This window comes from Myotis myotis, unplaced genomic scaffold (genome assembly GCF_014108235.1).
Source record: "Myotis myotis isolate mMyoMyo1 unplaced genomic scaffold, mMyoMyo1.p scaffold_m19_p_10, whole genome shotgun sequence".
Classification (NCBI taxonomy): domain Eukaryota; kingdom Metazoa; phylum Chordata; class Mammalia; order Chiroptera; family Vespertilionidae; genus Myotis; species Myotis myotis.
The window spans coordinates 41,230,397-41,250,252 of NW_023416314.1; the positions used below are offsets into that span (position 1 = coordinate 41,230,397).

Below are 19,856 nucleotides of genomic sequence, written 5' to 3' on the forward strand. Positions count from 1 at the left end.
AGGCTCTTTTTTTTGGTACTAAGTCTTTGAAATCTGGTATGTTTTATACCTAACAGTACATCTGAATTTTGGCTAGACACATTTCAAGTACCCAGTAGTACATGTAGCTAGCGAGTATGGGACAGTGAAGTTAGAGCCCCTATCAGATTCAGGCTGGTAAATGACTGAGTAGATTAATTCATTCTCCATGCTGCTTCTAGGGAAGCTTTCCTTGCCCACCCCCACCCCCACCCCGCCTCCCCAGGCAGAGTTTAGATCTCTCTTCACCCTCCCTAGAGCACTTGGCACTTGGGACCAGCTCCTTTCTAAAGGAATGGAGACCTGGAAACGCAAGGGGAAAACCTGGTTCTCCATACCCTACTGGGAGCACATGGCTGGTGGTTGTCATTAATAATGAAGAAACACCGTAACCGGTTTGGCTCAGTGGATAGAGCATCAGCCTGCAGACTGAAGGGTCCCGGGTTCGATTCCAGTCAAGGGCATGTACCTTGGTTGCGGGCACATCCCCAGTGGGAGGTGTGCAGGAGGTAGCTGATCGATGTTTCTAACTATCTCTCTCCCTTCCTTTCTCTAAATAATCAATAAAATGTATTTTAAAAAATAATGAAGAAAGTATTGTGAGTTTCATAAAAGACAGGGTTCAGTGGAGGACCACATAGTACAATGACTTCTATGGGCCATTAAAAACTATGTCCCAGAACAAAGGTTTTTGAGTTGTGTTCTTAGAGTTCCCTTCCCAGGATTTGAGGGCAGGAAAATAGTGGAGTTCTGGCCTCCCTTCCCTTCAATCAGAGTTGGTCGATTTTTATCAGATTTATATACTAGTGTTCTGGGTAAAGAGCTCATTAAAAAAAAATGTTTTCTGTGAAAAATACTTGAAAATCAATTTTAGAAGCATAGTGGTAAAAGTAGGATATCTGTTAGATTCAGTAGACAAAAAGGCTGGATTGGTACCCTGTGGTCAGACTGCATTTCCTGAGCCCATGGTTGGCCCTGGTTTAGCTTGCTTAGGTCGGAGAACTTGACTTGGCCTTGAAGAGGTCCATGGTCTGGTGGGATATGAGACTTCTGCATATAAAGCTACTAGAGGACAAGTAAAGAGCCCTGGGCTGGGCTTCAGAAGACCTGAAGTCTGCCCTAGACAGTTGGGTTCAGTGGATAGAGCATTGGCTTGTGGACTGAAGGGTCCCTGGTTCAATTCCTGTCAAGGGCATGTACCTCAATTGCAGGTACTATCGCCTGCCCTGGTCGGAGTGCCTGCGGGAGACAACCAATCAATGTGTCTCTTTCACATACTAGTAGATGTTTCTCCCTCTCTGTTTCTCCCCCTCCCTTCCACTCTCTCTAAAAATCAATAGAAAAATATCCTCAGGTGTGGCTTAACAAACAACAACCACAACAACAAAACCCAAGAAGACCTGAAGTCTAGTCTTGGCTTGTCCAGACTGACTAGGGAAACTCTAGGTTAGGTTTCACCCTTCTCTGGGTCTAAGACTCCTTCACTGGAAAACAAGGGGTTGAACCAGATAATATCTTTGAGCTCTGACCTATGATACATCTTCATAATAATAATTAAGTAATTTAGGTTTATGCATGTAGCATATTGCTCATAGTTCTTTCATACCAGTTAGGTCATCTTGCTTTGTGCTCTAGTTAATTGTATCTGTACCTAATGTCTGTCTTCCCCACTGACTGTAAGTCCTTTGAGGTTGTGTCTGATTCATCTCTGTGTCCACCCATTGGGCCTGGCGCAGGCAGGCCTGAGCACACATTTGCCTTCAGTATATGTCTGTGGAATTAAATTGTCTTAATAAAGCACAAAAATGTATAAAACTATCAGAAGCCAGGTGACTTGGAGCCACTTTTATGGCACAGAGATAGGAAGGGCCAATAAGGTTAGAGGAGAGGGAGACAGGTAGATAGGTGAGACTGTTTGCAAAGGCTTCTTGGAAAGGGAGGGACTCAGCTGAAGAGGGTAGAAAGAGAGCACAACCCCAGAAGGGCTGTTTCTTCTTCCTGTTCTCTCACTTGCTTTCTCAGAATAGGTGAGCTTTTTGTGCTCACAAGCAGCTGAGAGACAAGGGCACCAAGTCGGGATGTTTAGAAGTGAGACACCACATGAAAGCATTTTGTTGGGGTAGAATAGAGAGATCACAGACAGGTTCTGGAGCCAAACAGCCAGGATTCAAATCCTGGTTGTACAGCTTACATTGTGAACTTGGACAAGTCAGTCAAAATGACCACTCTCTTTCATTTCTTGAACACACATTTATTGAAAATCTTTTCTGGGCCAGGTATAGTGTCACACCAAGAATGCAGGTGTGAAAACATAGACAAGTCCCTATCCTGATATAACTGGCAAAGAAAATAGATTTTTTTTCTAATAAAAAAATTATATTTACTGAGAAGCATTCAGAATGTCAACAAAACAGCTGCATTTTTTTTTTTTTGCAATTAAAGAGTGGTATTCAGTTAACAGAACAATAATTATTTTATATAAGTTTCATCAGAGACAATTGAAGATGTAAAAACTACCACCCCATATATAACTAATTTGTGCTGTGCACCAAGAACCTGCTTTAAATTTCCATGCCAGTTTATAGGCCCCATACTGTACCAGACAAGGTTAGTGGCTTTTGAAAATACCACCAGGGCCTTGACCGGTTTGGCTCAGTGGATAGAGCGTCAGCCTGCAGACTGAGGGGTCCCGGGTTCGATTCCAGTCAAGGGCATGTACCTTGGTTGCAGGCACATCCCCAGTGGGGGGTGTGCAGGAGGCAGCTGGTCGATGTTTCTCTCTCATTAGTGTTTCTAGCTCTCTATCCCTCTCCTTTCCTCTCTGTAAAAAATCAATAAAATATATATTAAAAAAAAAAAAGAAAATACCACCAGGACAGGACTATCTAAAGACACATTCGGTAGTGGCTTAACTATACAAGAAAAGACACTTTACAGTTTAAAAACAAATCTTACACACCCTTACATTTCAATTTTTTTCCTTTAAAAGGAATGAGTTATGTCCCGAGGTGGGGAAAATGCTTTATATACAAGGAAAAAACTGTGCTAGAACCAACTTATTCTTTGTTATCATCATCTCCTCCTCCTCCTCCCCCTCCTCCTCCTCCTCCTCCTCCTCCTCCTCCTCCTCCTTCTTCTTCTTCTTCTTCTTCTTCTTCTTCTTCTTCTCCTTCTTCTCCTTCTTCTCCTTCTTCTTCTTCCTTCTCCTCATCCTCTTCAACTTCCTCATCTTCCTTCTTTTTCTTGCCCCTTTCAGCCTGACAACTCCCTTTTTTTGCTGCATCAGGCTTTCCTTTAGCTCAGTATGCAGCAATATCTTTTTTGTACTTCTCCTTTAGCTTAGCAGCTGTCTTCTCATCAGGCTGCTTGTCACCTGCAGCAGTGTGATCCCACATCTCTCCCACCTTTTTCGCAACATCACCAATGGGTAAGCCAGAATTCTCTCCTTTAATTTTTGGGCAACTTAGAACAAAACAAGAAAAAGGCCGAAGGAGGCCTCGTGGGTGCATTGGGATCCTTAAACTTTTTTTGTTTGTTTTCCCTTTTGGAGGGATATAGTTTTCATTTCTCTTTCATAATGGGCCTTGTCTGCCTTTGCCATGTCTTCAAATTTTTCTTTTCTCTTTAGCACATATGGTCTTCCACCTCTCTGAGCACTTAGAAAACTCAGAGAAGTTGACTGAAGCATCTGGGTGCTTCTTCTTGTTCTCCTCCTGGCATGTGTGCACACAAAAAACATATGATGGCCCTAGCCGGTGTGGTTCAATGGATAGAGCACCCACCCGCAGACTGAAGAGTCCCAGATTCGATTCTGGTCAAAGGTATGTACCTCTGTTGCAGGATCTATCACTGGCCCTGGTTTGGGCACATGTGGGAGGCAACCAATTGATGTCTCTCTCTGTCTCTCCCTCTCCCTCCCCCTCTCTCTAAAAATCAATGGAAAAATATCCTCGGGTGAGGATTAACAAAAACAAAACAAAAAACATGATACATTTTGCCTGTTGGCTTCTTAGGGTCTCCTTTCCCATGTTTAATTATTTTTCCTCAGTAAGCACAGAGTTGCTCAGTGACTTGCACATGCCCTTGCACTGTCTCTATGGAGCTCAATGTACTGCAGTGGCTATGAGAGCCAGAAGCCAGGGAGATAGATCTTAAACAGGTAATCATACACAAGTATAAGAGCATTTTGTTTCATTTTAAAAGGAGAATGACAATACTGTGTGCTTTGTGGGATTGTGAATATTAAATGAGATAATACAAGCGTCTAGCAGATTGTCCAGGGTATAACAAATGAACATTACTGTAGTTAATTTCTCCATATGCCCATGGTGTTCTCAGGTTCTTCCCCCTCACCAACTCTTCCTTCTTTCTCAAGGTCAAAATGCTAAAGCTGACTTGGTTCTCCTACAAGAGCAGGCTGGCGACAGAGAGGAGGAGGAGAAGGGCCCTGAACTAATCTCACCCCTGCTCTAGAAGCTTCTAACTTAGTCCTCGCTGAACTCCAGCTCCTACAGCTCGCCAGTGACCCGTAAGGGTTTTCTGCTTAGTCCCAGTCCCTATCCCAGTCTCTTTAGACTAACCCTAAATCAAAGTTCTCCTTTGACCCTGATGTGGTTCTAGGGACCTCACCTCTTGGGACTCCTCTGTATTCCCTGTTCTTCCCACTCTCAGTCTGCCTGAAGAGTGGAAGTAAAAGTCTGCCCTTCATTGCTATCCCTAAAGACAGCCTGATGTCCCATTTCGTGACATGGGAAAATAAGGGGCAAGACAAGAGATGGCAGAGAAAGAACAGGGGAAGTGACAAATGAAACAAAATTCTAGAGTAGCATCCTCTGATCCATTGTTCCTGATTCTCTCCAAGAACCTAACTGGATAGTGGGAGGCGGGACCAAGGATATGCCCTATCTTCCCGGGGGGGGGGTGAGGGGGGTCCCCTCTCCCAAGCAGGCAGAATAATAGTTGTCTTATTTGCCTCAGGGACAGCTTTGCATCTTTGAGGTTTTCCAAACTAGGTGGTACCCAGGTCACTGGCATAATCTGGGAAATTCCTTCTTCTTCAGCCCTGGTGTGTTCAGGAGCAACTCAGTTTGCACAAAGTCACACAGCTTAGCCAGGATGTAAATCTAAGCAGTCTAATTCCAGAACCCTTCACCCTCATCTGTGTACAGCCTTTCTGATTGCTTTAGGCAGTTACTTGTCCCTCTTCTGTGCTCCCTCACCTGCCCCTGTACCATTTCCTTTCAAGACATTATTCACAAGTACCGGTTGCTCTTCTAAAAACTGAGCTCTTTGAGGGTAGGAACTGGGTTGTTACGAACAGGTGGTCAGTAGATGTTAAATGGATGAGTGGACATTGGCAGTAAGATTCTAGAACTGATTCTGGCAGGGGAGATGATTCTCTTTGTGAAACTAGCCTGGGAAGGGTTGTGAGAAGCCAAGATCTCTTTTCCTATTCCCTATCCTGCCAGAGTGTGGCAGCTTCTCAGTAATGGCTGTACTTGCCATGTTTGGACACCAGGGAGCTCCACAGATAACACAGCCCAGATTCAGAGATTCTTAAATTTTTCTGAGCCAGAGATTTAGGACTCTATTACACTTCTGCTGAAGACTCTCTCACTTTCTAAATGAAAGCTATTGGTATCCAGAAACCCTGTAATATACAGGAAGGATAGCTAGGCTGCTGTACAGAACACACATCATTCATTATTCACTTTTTTTTTTTATATATATTTTATTGATTTTTTACAGAGAGGAAGGGAGAGAGATAGAGAGTTAGAAACATCGATGAGAGAGAAACATCGATCAGCTGCCTCCTGCACATCTCCTACTAGGGATGTGCCCGCAACCCAGGTACATGCCCTTGACCGGAATCGAACCCGGGACCCTTCAGTCCGCAGGCCGACGCTCTATCCACTGAGCCAAACCGGTTTCGGCCATTATTCACTTTTATTAAGTACCAGGTAAATACCTGGAAGAACATAAAGATGAATGAAACAGGGTCCTGGATGAGCTCAGGGGCTAATGGGGAAAATAGATACTTATTAGGTAATCACAATCCAGTTATATAAGTACTCTAAGCGATGTATCAGAGACAGGACAAGTCAGGGAAGGTACTGGGTCTTTTTTTTTTTTTTTTTTTTTCTTCTAATAACTTCTGGTTCATGCTAGGCTGTCACCATTGGTCAAAGCATGAATGCTTTTATTTCACTTGAGCTGAAACTTTTAGGATGGAGAGGAAATCCCAAAGGAGAAAGAGAGCTTGGTGTGGTTGCCATGTCATCTTCTCAGCCTCAGTTTGTTCATTTGTAAAATGAGTACTGTATAGCTTGTCTTATCTAGCAGAGTTCTTGTGAGGGAGGAAATGAGATAATAGATATGAAAGCTCTTGAAAATTATGGAATAGAGGCACGAGAATTGTTTATCCAGTTTGATTTAACCAATGTCTGTAGGATATCTATTATGAGCAAAGCCTGAAGGGTGATTCAAGGGAGATACACCTGGCACATGTTAAAGGCTTAGTGTATAGGTTGTAAAAAGACAGATCACAAATAAAAAACTCTTTTCTTGCAGAGGCTATAATCACATGAGGATCCAATATAAGAGCTATTGAGTTGAGAGTCACAGCTTCTGAGCCAGGAATATCCATGAGGTCTCAGGATGTTCCTATATTGTACCAGTAAAATTTTAAAGCTGAACTGGATCTATAATCAGGTATCTACTTATCCTATAGTTGGGGAGACAGATCCAGAGAGGAACTGGATTTTCTGTTGTCACATCATGATTTTGGAGGCAGAGAAGAGATCAGAATGTTCCTTCTGTTGTCAGACCATGTTTTTGGCTCCCAGACACTATTTTTCATTTTGGTAAAATACACATAATATTAAAATTTACCATCTTAACCATTTTTAAATGTACAGTTCAGTCATGTTAGCGACATTCACATTGTTTTGCAACCTATCTCTAGAACTCTTTTCATCTTGCAAAACTGGAACTATATCCATTAAACAATTCCCTATGCTCCCCAGCCCCCAACCCTTGGCAACTACTGTCCTACTTTCTGTATCTGTGAATTTTACTATTCTAGTTACCTTGTATAAGTGGGATCATATAGTTATCTGTCTTTTGTGATTGGCTTATTTCATTTAGCATAATGTCCTCAAGGTTCATCTATATAGTAGCAAGTAGAATTTCCTTCTTTTTAAAGGCTGAATAATATTCTATTGTATGTATATACCACGTTTTAAAAATCCATTCATCTGTCTGTAGGCACTTGGGTTGCTTCTACCTCTTGGCTATTGTGAATAGCTTATAGCTGCTATGAAAATGGGTATACAAATACACTTTTGAGACTCTGTTTTTAATTTTTGGGGCGTTATATGCACAGAAGTGGAGTTATTGGATCATATGGTAATTCTATTTTTTAATTCCCAGACACCATTTTAACCTCACAGGAAATGCAACAGGTTCTAAAAGATTCAAGATATTGATGTGAAATGGTAATAGACCCTTACTTCCTGCCTCTAGGCTCTTTGTATCAAATGGGTTATGAGCCCATAACCCCAAAGAAATCATGTGGCAGCTAAGAGAAATGATGCGGTTGAATTTAAAGGAAGTTGTAAGCATGCTTTCCTTTCCTTTATTCTTGTGTGTTCTTGTAGACAAATGAGTGAACAGGCAGATGGGTTGGCTTACACAGATGTGACAAACGAGCAGTCTGAGTGATTCAGGCTGCAGATGTGTTTTGTGTGGCTTACACTTTTAAAAATGAGTTGCTAATACTAAAAAAAAGGGGGACATATAAAAAATCCGGTTTTTCATCTTCTCTTAAAGATGATCCAGCAATACCGAGTCTACCTTTCTGCCTGCTTTCCTGCGTGCCACGCTCCCCACAGCTTACTATACTTTCACCTACTCCTCTCAACTGTGTTACCTATCTGCCGGCTTTTCCATTTGAGTTTAAAACCCTGGCTCAGCCCTAGCTGGCTTGACTCAGTGGATAGAGCGTCCACTGAAAGGTCCCAGGTTCAATTCTGGCCAAGGGCACATGTCTGGGTTGCAGGCTTGATCCCCAGTAGGGGGTGTGCAGGAGGCAGCCCATCAATGATCCTCTCTCATCATTGATCTTTCTATTTCTCTCTTTCTCCCTTCCTCTCTGAAATCAATAAAGAAATATATATTAAAGACCCTGGCTCAGAGCATAGGTCTACTAGAACCTAGGTCAGGGGCTCATTTTCTGTTCTGGCCAATTTCCCAGCACACAGTTGTTACTCAATAAATATTTGAGTGATCATATGGATTAACTCATGTCAACTTACTATGTGCAGGGCCCTATGAATGCATCCTTTTCCTCAGAAATGAATAAGGCATAGCCCTTGAGTTCTGAAAACTCACACTCTTATGGGTTAGGGGGAGGCAGACATGTGCATGGCCCAATTCTGGATTAGAGGGAATGGTCAGAGTTAAGAGTCTCAGAAAAGGAGACCTTGAACTCTATCTATGAGAGGCCAGCTACATGAGGAGTTGGAGGATGGGAGGGAGTGTCTCAGAGAGAAGCAACAGCGCATACCAATGACTTAGGTTCCATGTGTTTGAGGAACTTAAACAAGGTCAGTGTGACTGGAGCTTAGGGAGAGTGGTAGCAGATGACGTTAGATATGTATTTTTATATCAACAATCTAACCCTTAAGCCAGGCAGCTGTTGGGCAAATCCGTGTTCCAGGTTTGGTGGGCTTGCTCAGAACAGGTAGTTAGCTTACCACTGTCAGTCAGAGGAGGGACTGGTCCTAATTCCTTCACCCGCCTCTGGTGCCAAGGACAGGGTAGGGCACAGAGCAGGTTTCTGTAAAGATTTGCTGACAGCATACTTGAGAAGAGAACAGGAAGTGCAGGCTCTGTTAAAGGAGGCCCAGGAGCAGCTCTCCCTTCACTGGGGCACTCATTCTCAGGTCCCTAACACCTCCTTCAAGTGACAAAGAGAGCTGGGAGTGTGAGGTGTGGGCAAGAACCAGCTACAGGCCCGACCCGCAAAAACCTCAAAGGGGAGGGGACTTAAGAGGCAGGTAGGAAAGTGAAGGGAGGGCATCCTACTTAGGTTGGATGAGGTGGGGAGGGGTCTGGACGGCCGACTGGGCTCTTTAGCCGAGACTTAAGGGATGTGTAGGGCAGTTTTCCCTTGAGTGATGTGGACTTTTCGTTTTCTGGCAGTTCCTAATGGGCCTCCCCTGGGGCGGGTCCTTGCTTTACTCCCCAACCCTCTGCAAAGGGGCAGGGCCTCCCAGGAGCTCGTGTTCTATCGGCAGTACCCAGATTTGCCCGCCAGGGGCCGCTACACACGGGTGACGAAGCGCGCGGGTTCCTAAGCTGCAGAGAGGCGGAAGCCGATTGGCTGCGCGGCGCGGCGGAGGGCGGAGCTTAGGAAGCCGGTTCTGAGTAGGGGGCTGGGAGCGCACCCCGGGCCAAACCGGGCCGGGCCGTTGTCGCCTCGAGCAGCCCCGGGCGGCAATCTTTTGTGCCGCGGGCCTCTGTCCAGCCCGGCTCTGGAGCTGAGGCGAGTGGAGCAGCACTGAGGCCCGGAGACCCAGGCAGGGCAGCTCCTGCCGCCTTCGTCGTCGCTGCCGCCGCAGGCCTGGGTTACCTGAGCCACTGCGTGTCAGGGGCCCGTCCGCCCGTTCGCGGACGGTTAGCGCGGGAGAGACTCTCGTCGGGGAAAGGGAGGCCGGCACCCGACCCTTGGCGCGGGAGAGGGGTCCCCGCGGAGACTAGCGCGGGCCGGGGGCCAGGGGATCCCGCCGGGGGCTAGGGGCGCCCGGTGGGTGCCGCCAACAGGTTATTCCGGGATAAACCGGGCGCAGGGGCGGGCCGGGCTTCGCAGGGGGCCGGGCGGCGCGGGGCGGGCCAGTGGGAGAGCACGCCCCCGCCCGCCCGGGCCCGCCCCGCGCCGCCCGCCCGCCCGCCGGGGAGCCGCTGTCCCGGGCCTGGCCCGTGCGCGTCCGCCTGCTGAACCTGCGCTCAGCCGGCCGCCTGGGCACGGGACTGGGCGGGGGCACTGACCTCGGCCTCGGAGGCCTGGGATCCCGGCGCCGCCCGCGCCCGCGGGGGCCTCCTCGCTCCGGAGCCGGTGCTGCTCGCCCCTCCACGGCGGGGCGAGGCCAGGTGCCCCCCCCTCCCCGCGCTTCTCCCCCTCCACCCCCCTGCTCGCGGGAGATTCCGCCCGCCCGCTCCCTCCCTCAGGGGTGTAGCCCGCTGCGGAGCTGACCGCGCGGCCGGCCCGGCAGCCACCCCGTCCAAACTCTCCGGAAGCGGCCCGGGGACACTGGGCGCTCAGGCCGCCCCAACTCCGGCGGACCCACTGTCGGACCGGAGGCGACGGCCCTCCTACCGAGCCCAAACTTGGAGCCCTTGACCTTTGGGCTGTCGGAGGAGGCCGGCCCCCGAGTGCCTGGACAGCTGCGGCGCCTCGAGGGCACCCTGCCTGGAGTTCCAGGACTCACGGCCGCGCTCCCGGCCTCCCCTCGGGGGTCCCGCGGTGTCCGCGTCGGGCGCCTGCTGACGGAGACCCCGGGCCATGGGTCTGTGCGCGCGCCTGGCCCTGTGGCTCCTCTGGGGGCTCCTCCTGCACCATGGCCAGAGCCTCAGCCACATCCACAGCGAGAAGGCGACGGCAGCCGGCTCGGGGGCCAATAGCGAGGAGTCCACGGCGGAAGGTAAGGCTTTGCCACGGGCCGGGCCGGGCCGGGGGCTTTGACTCGGAACCCAGGCGCCCACATGGGCAAGTTGAACTCGTCTTCTCCATGTGCCGTGGGATGGAGGACTCACACAGGGGCACTGCCGGTTCCCAGGAGTCCAAGGAGTTCTTCCCGTTCGGGAGACCTGGCTAAGGGGTTTTTCTCTCTTGCACCACTTTCCTCATCCCCCCCCCTCAGGATGTCTTTTGTGGGCAGTGAGGAGAGGTCTGCCTCTGGGGCCCCCTTGGCCTTTCGGATCCGCAAGCCAGGCCCCCTTCCTAGAGCTGCTTGTTCAGGAAGAGTGGCCAGGGCCCATAAGTCGATCGCTGTTGGCTTCTTCAGCACTTGGCAACCCGGGGGAGGTGGAGGCTACTTGGGTTGGGCAGTCAGGGCTAGGCCAGCTCCATTGGTATGATCAGGTGTGCCTTCCTATTCCAGCAAGTGTGGGAACCCCAGGTCCTCCCTTCCCTTAGGTAATCTGCTGGGTATTAGCTGTGACACACAGGGCACTTCCTTAGATGGAATTTTTAAAAATCTGTTTCCCACAAGGGCGTTCAATGGCCTTTCCTCAACGCGGGCACCATGTCTCGTCTGGGACCACTTGTTGACCTCTGTTTCTTCTGAGGGATGAGGGTGGGGATTCTGATGTTTGTTCTGTCCTGGTTTCTCCTATGTACTCACGGAGCCTGGTCAGAGAGCAGGAGCCTTGCTGGTGTTTTGGTGCAGAATAGAAGAGCCCTTTTTAAAATGCATTTGTTTTATACAAGGGTTAGAAGGAATTCTGTGTTCTTTCTCTGTTGCTCTCACGGTGTTCTGCCCAAAGCAGTGGGCTGCAGAATGGGGATAGTTGATAGCTGGGTCCTTTCTGAGGTGGGCAAGCTCCAGTGAGAGGATGCTCAGTGGATAACCATCGATACAAGGAGGAAAAGGGAACAGGGCATGGTGGCCGGGAAGTTTCACGGATGCATTCAGAGGCTGGCTTTGGTGGTAGACTCTTTCTTAGGAAACCCCCTTTTAACTTCCTTGACTGGGTTGCGTGTGATTCCAGGTACCCCAAGGGCTGGGTTCCAACTGAAGTTAGGGTTGCCCTGTATACAAGCATGGCACCTTGGTGTTGCTTTGAAGATAGGTCCTTCTTGCATATTAATTCTTTTTCTCCATGTGGTGTCTCCTTGGCCCCTGAAACATAGCTCAAAGCTTGGTCTGATTGGGCTGTGAAGTGAAAGACTGGTAGGCAGATGTAGGCCAAACTGTGAAGTAGCTCTAAGGAACATCTCTGTTGTTCCAGTGACATCCCTGTTTATAACTGATATGTTCCCTTTTAACCCTAAAATATGAGTGTCTAACATAAAATGAATATTTTTTTGGGGGGGGGAGGTGTTTTATAGGTTAGACCAGGGGTGGGCAAACTTTTTGACTCGAGGGCCACAATGGGTTCTTAAACTGGACCAGAGGGCCGGAACAAAAGCATGGATGGAGTGTTTGTGTGAACTAATATAAATTCCAAGTAAACAGCATTACATAAAAGGGTACGGTCTTTTTTTTTTTTTTTTTTAGTTTTATTCATTTCAAACGGGCCGTAGTTTGCCCACGGCTGGGTTAGACACAAGCTAAAGGGATGAAGTTTTGAATTTTAGGTATTAGCTAGCTACGAGGAATATGTTGTGTTTGTGGAGGGGAGTGATAAGTGAGAGGCATTCCAGCATCCTTCAGAACTACCCCCTAACTTGAGCTTATGGAGACAGTCTTTCCTACAACGTATTTCAGAGGCCTTGATGTGTTGATTATACCGCGTAGGCCTCTCTTGGTCTTCCTTTCAATTCAGAAATTAGTTTCTGCTGTCACAATAATATGGAATCCTAGGGAGGGAAGCCTCAGAGACCCTAGGGTGCTGGGAATGGCTATGGTTTGTGGGAACTTGGAGGCCCCAGCACTATTGTTCTGCCAGGTTGTCCCCTTGGGTCTGTCGGGAAGTTTGTCTCTGATTCATACAGGAACTAAGTTTTGCAAAGAGGTGGTTTGTGGAATGGGCACAGCTAGAGGATTTGGGGAGAAGTTTTATGCGCAGCCAGGAATCTTATAGGTTTTCCAGTTCCTGTGTATCTTCAGAACACAGGAGTTTACTTGCTCTTAAAACTGCCACTTTTCTAAATCATATTCAACATACCCAGTCAATTTATATGTTCTCTGAAGTTTATATTTTACAATAACACAGCTATTTTTCTTATAACAGTCTCACAATAGCCCTGTTAGAATGTGGGGCAGAAGCTGGGTGAAGAATCTGAATCCTGTGCTCAGTCTTATAGACAGGTTTTCTGATGCTTAAGTTCTAGACCACTTCCATCGTCTCAGGCCCTGCCCTGTTAAATGAGCACTGGGCAAGGCCAAGAGAATGTTATTTTTCTCCAGGTGAATTAGTGAGGCAGGCCTTGGTGACTCTGCAGCAGAGAGTGAAGAAAAGGCCTGTCTTTTTCTACTCTGGAGAGTCTTCTGCAGGGGCGAGAGAATTGGATATTTTCTCTTGTTGGATGTATATGCCCATCTAAAGGCCTGACCCTGCAGGGAAGGCAGGCTCTCTGGTAGCAGGCCCTCTCATTGGGCCATTCCTGTCACCTCCTGGCTCTTTGATGCCTGTACACTGAGCTATGCTAAGTCACTTTCTCATTAAAGATCTATCCTGGCTATGCTGCTCTGGGGCCTGCATTTCTGAAGCTGGCCTGGAACTCATGCTTGGAATCTCCCTTTGGACTCCGGGCTCACTACCTCTAGAAACTCAAAATGTTTTCTGCAGAATGTGTGTGAGGGGTCCCAGGTAAGTCTGGAGTTGTAACTGCTAGTGTTGGAGATATGAGGACCTCTAATCAGGAACTGTGGTTTGACTCAATATAGCTAGAACAGAGCCTCAGAGGACAGACATGTAGGTTGTTTGTGGGGTGCAGTCTGACTTCTCAATAAACCCTGATGGAGTAGGAGGCCAGAGCCATGCCTGCCCACCCAGCTAGTTGCTGTTGCTTCCAAGGCTATAAATGGCTTGGCCATCTTGGTAGCTATGCTAATTTTAGCTGAGGGTGGCTCCCGGAACTGGACTGGAGCCAAGGGCAGGTGGGTGGGGCTTGACTGAGGCTAATATTGGAGGCTGGGGAGAGGGTCACAGTAATCCTGGGGTAGCCAGGACATCATCTGCACCCATGCCTCAGCTTTGACAATCACCTGTAGCTAGGTTAATTTATTTAGCAAACATTGAACAGTGCCAGCTCATGTGCTATTTAAGTGCCTGTTCTGGGCCACGCAATATGTTTGGTGTTGAATTTAAGGCTGAGCAAAACAGACAGGTTCTCTGCCCTCATGAAGTTTACAGTCTAGTGGGGAGATAGGAAATAAATACATAAATAAATATAGTATATTGTGGTAAGTTCCATGGAAGAAAACAAACAGAGTGCTATGATGGAGAATGGAAGGATAGAGATCCAGCTAAAGTAGGAACCCAGTGCCTGGTAAGACTTTAATAACATCAATAATAATAGCAGCAAACATGTTTTAGTACTTACTAAAATAGTTTCGGGCACTATTCCAAACATTTATTCTTCCAGTCATTCTGTGTGCTAGTATTAGCCTCATTTTATAGATAAGGAAATGGAATCATAGGTTAAGTAACTTCTGCCCGAGGTTATACAATATTAGGGAGTAGAACCAGAATTTAAACCCAGGCAGTCTGATTTTTCTCTCTACCTCCCAAACCGCTACGTTATACACTTTCTCAAAACCCTTGTGATAAACTTTGTAATAGAGGTATTGTATATACATAGCGAAGGCTGTGGGAAACCCAGAGGAGCAAGTGACTAACCCTGCCTGGGCTAGCTGGGGGAGGCTTTTCGGTTTCCCTCATAATTTTTCTCAGATCTTGGGGAGCTAAAAAGTAATTGACTAATTCAAAAAAGCTAAGAGGTGGAAACATCAGTTAGTTCCACCCAGTTTTTTTTTTTTTTTAAATACATATGAGGAAATTGATGTCTAAAGAGGCATCAAACAGAAGTTCCATCTGAGTTATTAGAACTAGACTAAGACATTTGAGTCAGGGACCCTGCCTCAATCAGTTATTCAGTCCATAAGCTCATAACTAGTGCTTACTGCTTGCTTTGCACTGTGGAAGGAACTTAGGGCTACCACAGAAATCCAAGTAAAAAACAACCAACAAAAGCAAAGTAAAGAAATAAGAAAAAAAAGATAAGGAAAAAAATAAAGAAGTCTAAATCTGGGATTGGGGTGCAGATATAGGATATTTGTTTAGAGATTATTAAATACAACATAATGCACAGGCTTAATGAAGCTCAAAACCAGGTACTGTAGACTGTAGATTAAGGGTTAAGTGAGTTCTGTGTGGGCTGGGCTAGGCTAAGGTGGTTGGAGAGGGCTTCCTGGCAGGCGGGGTAGGGCACAGGTTGAAGAGAACCAGGAGGGAGTGATTTGATTTGGGGAAGGATGAGGGAAATGTAAGTGTCTTAGATGTCTCTTATCACCACTGTAAGCACCAGGGCGTCTCACTGTTTGGTGGCTGAGTTGCTTCATAGTTGGCCAGCTACCTCGCATGAGGGCGCATAGACAGGAAGATTGCAGTCATGTGTGATCTAGCAGCAGATCTAGTAAGTGCCCTAATTTGGAAGTAATGAGGAGTGTAAATAATATTTTAAGATATCTGAAACAATTGTAATGTGACATGAAAATGACTATAATTTTTATTGGTGACAAAAATCATAGGTACTACTTGTAATATTGTAGTTGGTTGCTTACAATATGTAATTAAAGGAAATGTTAACTTTCAAGAAGAGAATATTGAAAATAAAGATATAATTTCTTTCTCATCCATATTCACAGGTGCCCTTGAATTCTCCCCCATTAGCTCCTTAGGAATGTGGAACCTTCACATTAAGAACTCTGTCTGGCAAGGAAGAGATGGGGTCCTGTGGAGGGGTGTGGTTTCTGAGATTTCCACAGGACTTGGGTCTGAGCCCCAAGAGGCCCCTCATTTCCTACAGAGTAGCTTTGACATATGTTGCTGAGTGACTTCATGGTCTTGCTGTGGTCCATTTTCCTTTGTGGGAAATGATTCTCCAGGAAACTCAGTAGCTGTGCTTGGGAGACTTTTAGAGAGAGAGAAAGACACCAAACTGGGCCTCCAACAGAGCTTTCCTTTTGGTTACTGCTGATAAAAAAATATTATGAAATATTTAAGATATACAACATAGTATAAAGGATAATACATTGAATACCCAGGTGCCCACAATAGTTTAAGAAATAAAATAATAGTACAAAGCTTTCTTCTATTACCCTCAGGACACTTTGTATAAATCTCTTTTGTAACACTAGTACATTGTATAAGTTTGTTCTCTCACAAGTATAAGCTTTTTGTAGAAGAAGAGAGGAGCGTTATTACTTTAGCTCTGTTTTTATTGTCCCTAGGCTAAAACTTGTATTAAAAGTTTGTTGGAAAGCTTGAATCCAGGGCCTGTCTGAATGGATCATATTTTCTGTTTTCATTTCAAACTATCTCATATATCTTGGTACACATTCTGGGCTTTCCCCTCAACCCTTGGAAGTATTGCTTGTCCAGGGCACTTTGTATTTTCATCCAAACTCAGATCTGTTTATACCTTTCAATCTATTATTTTATCAACTTTGGAAGTAGTTAGGGCTGTTTTTATTATTATGCCCATTTTAAAGATGAAGAATTTTAGCTGAGAAATTTGTGTCACATAGCTAAAAAGTGGCAGGATCAGAACAATGGCTCTGAGGATCTGTGTACCGAGCCCTTGCTGTTTTTTTTTTATCAAATACACTAGGGGCCTGGCGCACGAATTTGTGCATGGGTGGGATCCCTTGGCCTGCCTGGCGATCAGGGCTGATTGGCGCTGGCTGGCCAGGGGGAGGGACCGCAGGAAGTTGGCCAGCTGCAGGAGGTTGGCTGTGGGAGTGCACTGACCATCAGGGGCATCTCCTGCATTGAGTGTCTGCCCCCTGGTGGTCAATGCATGTCATAGTGACTGGTCGACCGAACAACCGGTTGTAATGGTCGCTTAGGCTTTTATATATATAGACTAGAGGCCCAGTGCACAAAATTCATGCATGGGTAGGGTTCCTAGTGGCTGCCGGCTGTTGGCCGGGGCCTCCCTTCCCCCGGCTGCCTGCCGCCACCGCTGGCTGGGTCCTCCCTTCGCACCTGCCTTGGCCTGGTGCCGGCTGCACCATCCCACCGTAGTCCCACTCTCATCAGGGCCCATTGGGGCCAGCGGCACCTCCACTGCTGCCCGCTGCCAGCGCCATGTCGCTGATGCCCACCATAGTTCACACTGCCCCCTGGTGGTCAGTGCATGTCTAACTCCCGGTCAGTCAGACTCCCACCCATGGGGACAATTTGCATATTAGCCTTTTATTATATAGGAAGGATTACCTGATGATGTGTTGCTCACTGATCTGGCATTGGGAGCCTATAGCCTCAATGGTTTGGAGATAGCTGTGTTAACAAAGGTGTAAGAACAGTCTAATTTCCTATCACAAAGTGCTGCTCTGGAAGATGGTAGAGTCTACAATCTTACCCCCCATACCCTGTTGTTGGAGTTATCTGTGTATATGCCTGCCTTCCTTGATGTTCCATACGCTCCTCAAGGATTATTAGGACAGCAAGCTCCTAGCACAAGACTTGGCATATAGCCTATAAAGTTTGTAGAACTAAATTGAAGAATACTTATTGTCTGGTTCTGATTCTACTATAGTTACTAGGCACTTGGTTAGAAGTTAAAAAATATTTCTTTGGAAAGGGTTAGGTGAAGTTGAAGGAATAAGCTTCATTTACTTTGAAAGTTCACTGTTTTAGAATTTCTCATTTGTCTTTGTTAAGAAAAACCATCCAGATCACTTTGGGTCCAATAGTCTCACTTCACTTGGAAGAAGTTTGTCTAATATTTTAAAGTAACCAAACTCTCATCATTGTAGTTATTACCAAGAGACTGCAGTTATGAGTAGCTGGAAAATTGTCTAATTCATATGTGTAGTGGGGAAAGGAGTGTGTGGGCTGAATAGAAGCCTAGATGTAAAGTGAGATGATTCGCTTTGGTTTTCAGAAGGGTCTGAGTTGGCCACAGCCATCAGACCTAAATATAGTACCTGGATTTAGGGGAGCATCAGAGTTTCAGTTCCTTTCCTTATTAGCTGTGGATCTAGTGGAGGGTAACTCATCTCATTTCTCTCAGCCTTAGTTTTTTCATTTGTAGAAAGGGAATAACCTTAATGAAGATAACTTAGGTGGTGAAAGGGCTTTATAACTCCAAACTACTGCACAACTAGGGATAGTTGGGTCCTTTCAAACTTTGCTTTTGTGTGCTGAAAAGCCTCAGTCAGAATCTGAGTGTTGGTTTATGATAGCACCTCTCTGTAGTTGCTTCTCTGAACCTGCTATAGGTCCATTGTTTTATTCTGGTGTGGCCAAACTAGGCTTTTAATTAAGGCTTACTCTAGGCCAGAGGGAAGCTGATGATAAAGTATGGGTGCTAGTCTTTGACTTTATTTCTGGTCCATACCTCTTCCTTTAACTGCAGACTTGAAATGTCTGGCCAAATGGGCATGGTCGCCATCTATGTTGGTGCATAACAAATTATCCTAAAACTTAGAGGCTTAACATAATAAACATTTATTATCTCACAGTTTCTGTGGGTTAGGAATCTGGTTGCTGCTTAGCAAGGTGCCTCTGGCTCAATGTCTCTTATGAGGTTGTAGGCAAGCTGTTAGGCTGGCATTGAAGGCTCAACTTGGGGGAGAGTTGCTTTTAATTTATGTGGTTGAATGGCAGGCCTTGGTCCCTTGCCACATGAGCCTCTCCATTGGTCTGCCTCATGACATGATAGTTGGCTTCCCCCACGACAAATGATCCAAGAAAGAATGAGAGTGCTCAAGATGGAAGTTACAGTCTTTTTATTACCTAATTTTGTAATTGATATGCCACAATTTTTGCCATATTCTATTTGTTTGAAGCAAATCACTAAGTTTAGCCCACACTCAAAGTGAAGGGCCAGGCTGGTGTTCAACGGTTGAGCATCCATCCAGGAACCAAGAGGTCGCTGGTTCAATTTCCAGTCAGGGCACATGCCAGGGTGTGGGCTCCATCCCCAGTGTGGGGCGTGCAGAAGGCAGCTGATCAACGGTTCTCTCTCATCACTGATGTTTCTATCTCTCCCTCTTCCTTCCTCTCTGGAATCAATAAGAAAAGAAAAAAAGAAGTGAAGGGATTACACAAGGGCATGAATATCAGGAGAGCAGGGATCACTGGGAACATCTTAGAGGGTGCCTATGATATGACCTCAGGGTCATGATCTTGGGAACAATGGCTTCTAGGTGCTATGTCCTCTTAGCTCAAGCTTGTCAAATTTAAAGGCCAACATGAGTCAAATAAACAAGGTTTAAATTTATGTGGGCCCCCAAAAAACAAAAGTTTCTACATTCATAGAAATATAGGTTTGCCCTGACCAGTTTGGCTCAGTGGATAGAGCGTCGCCCTGTGGACTGAAGGGTCCCGGGTTCGATTCCGGTCAAGGGCGTGTGCCTTGGTTGCAGGAACATCCCCAGTGGGTGGTGTACAGGAGGCAGCTGATTGATGTTTCTCTCTCATCGATGTTTCTAGCTCTCTGTCCCTCTCCCTTCCTCTCTGTGAAGGATCAATAAAATAAATTAAAAAAAGAAAAGAAATGTAGGTTTATTTCGATAGACATGCTGAATACAAAGGGCTGAAATAAATGAGTAATCAACATAAAATAATAAAACATTTTAATACAAATTAATATTTTTTCTTGAACATTAACTTACCAGACGCTGAATAACTGCACAAATTAATAAGTGTAACGCAAATAAACCTATCTTTCTTCTCCGAAAGCTAAATATTTCCTATTGTGCATACCAAACAAGTTAGTACAAGACTAATAACATGGCAGTCAGCTGCTAAAATATTCGCTGCTAGTATTAGTGGAGAGAAATGGTGTGCCTGTGTGGAAGGCGCATAAGGGAAATGAATGCAACATGATTATAGTAATCAGTCATTAGGGAATGTTGTAGTTCGTTATTAATAACTAG

The 19,856-nt window shown here is 46.1% G+C and overlaps 1 protein-coding gene and 1 pseudogene across 5 annotated transcripts in view; one reads left to right on the forward strand and one right to left on the reverse strand.

Annotated features, from left to right (window-relative positions):
• Positions 1–3,155: 3,155 nt before the first annotated feature.
• Positions 3,156–4,726, reverse strand: LOC118664290 (annotated as a pseudogene).
• A 5,238-nt stretch (positions 4,727–9,964) lies between these two features.
• Positions 9,965–19,856, forward strand: part of STIM1 (stromal interaction molecule 1) — a 227,183-nt gene continuing 217,291 nt past the window's right edge. For 2 of the 5 annotated variants that reach the window (XM_036325169.1, XM_036325177.1), the window contains exon 1: positions 9,967–10,721. In XM_036325169.1, coding sequence (XP_036181062.1) covers positions 10,583–10,721 — 139 coding nt within the window. In that variant the 5' untranslated portion in view covers positions 9,967–10,582. Of the gene's footprint in view, positions 10,722–19,856 lie in introns of all 5 variants that reach the window. The other 3 variants (XM_036325164.1, XM_036325165.1, XM_036325170.1) reach the window with 3 other exon arrangements.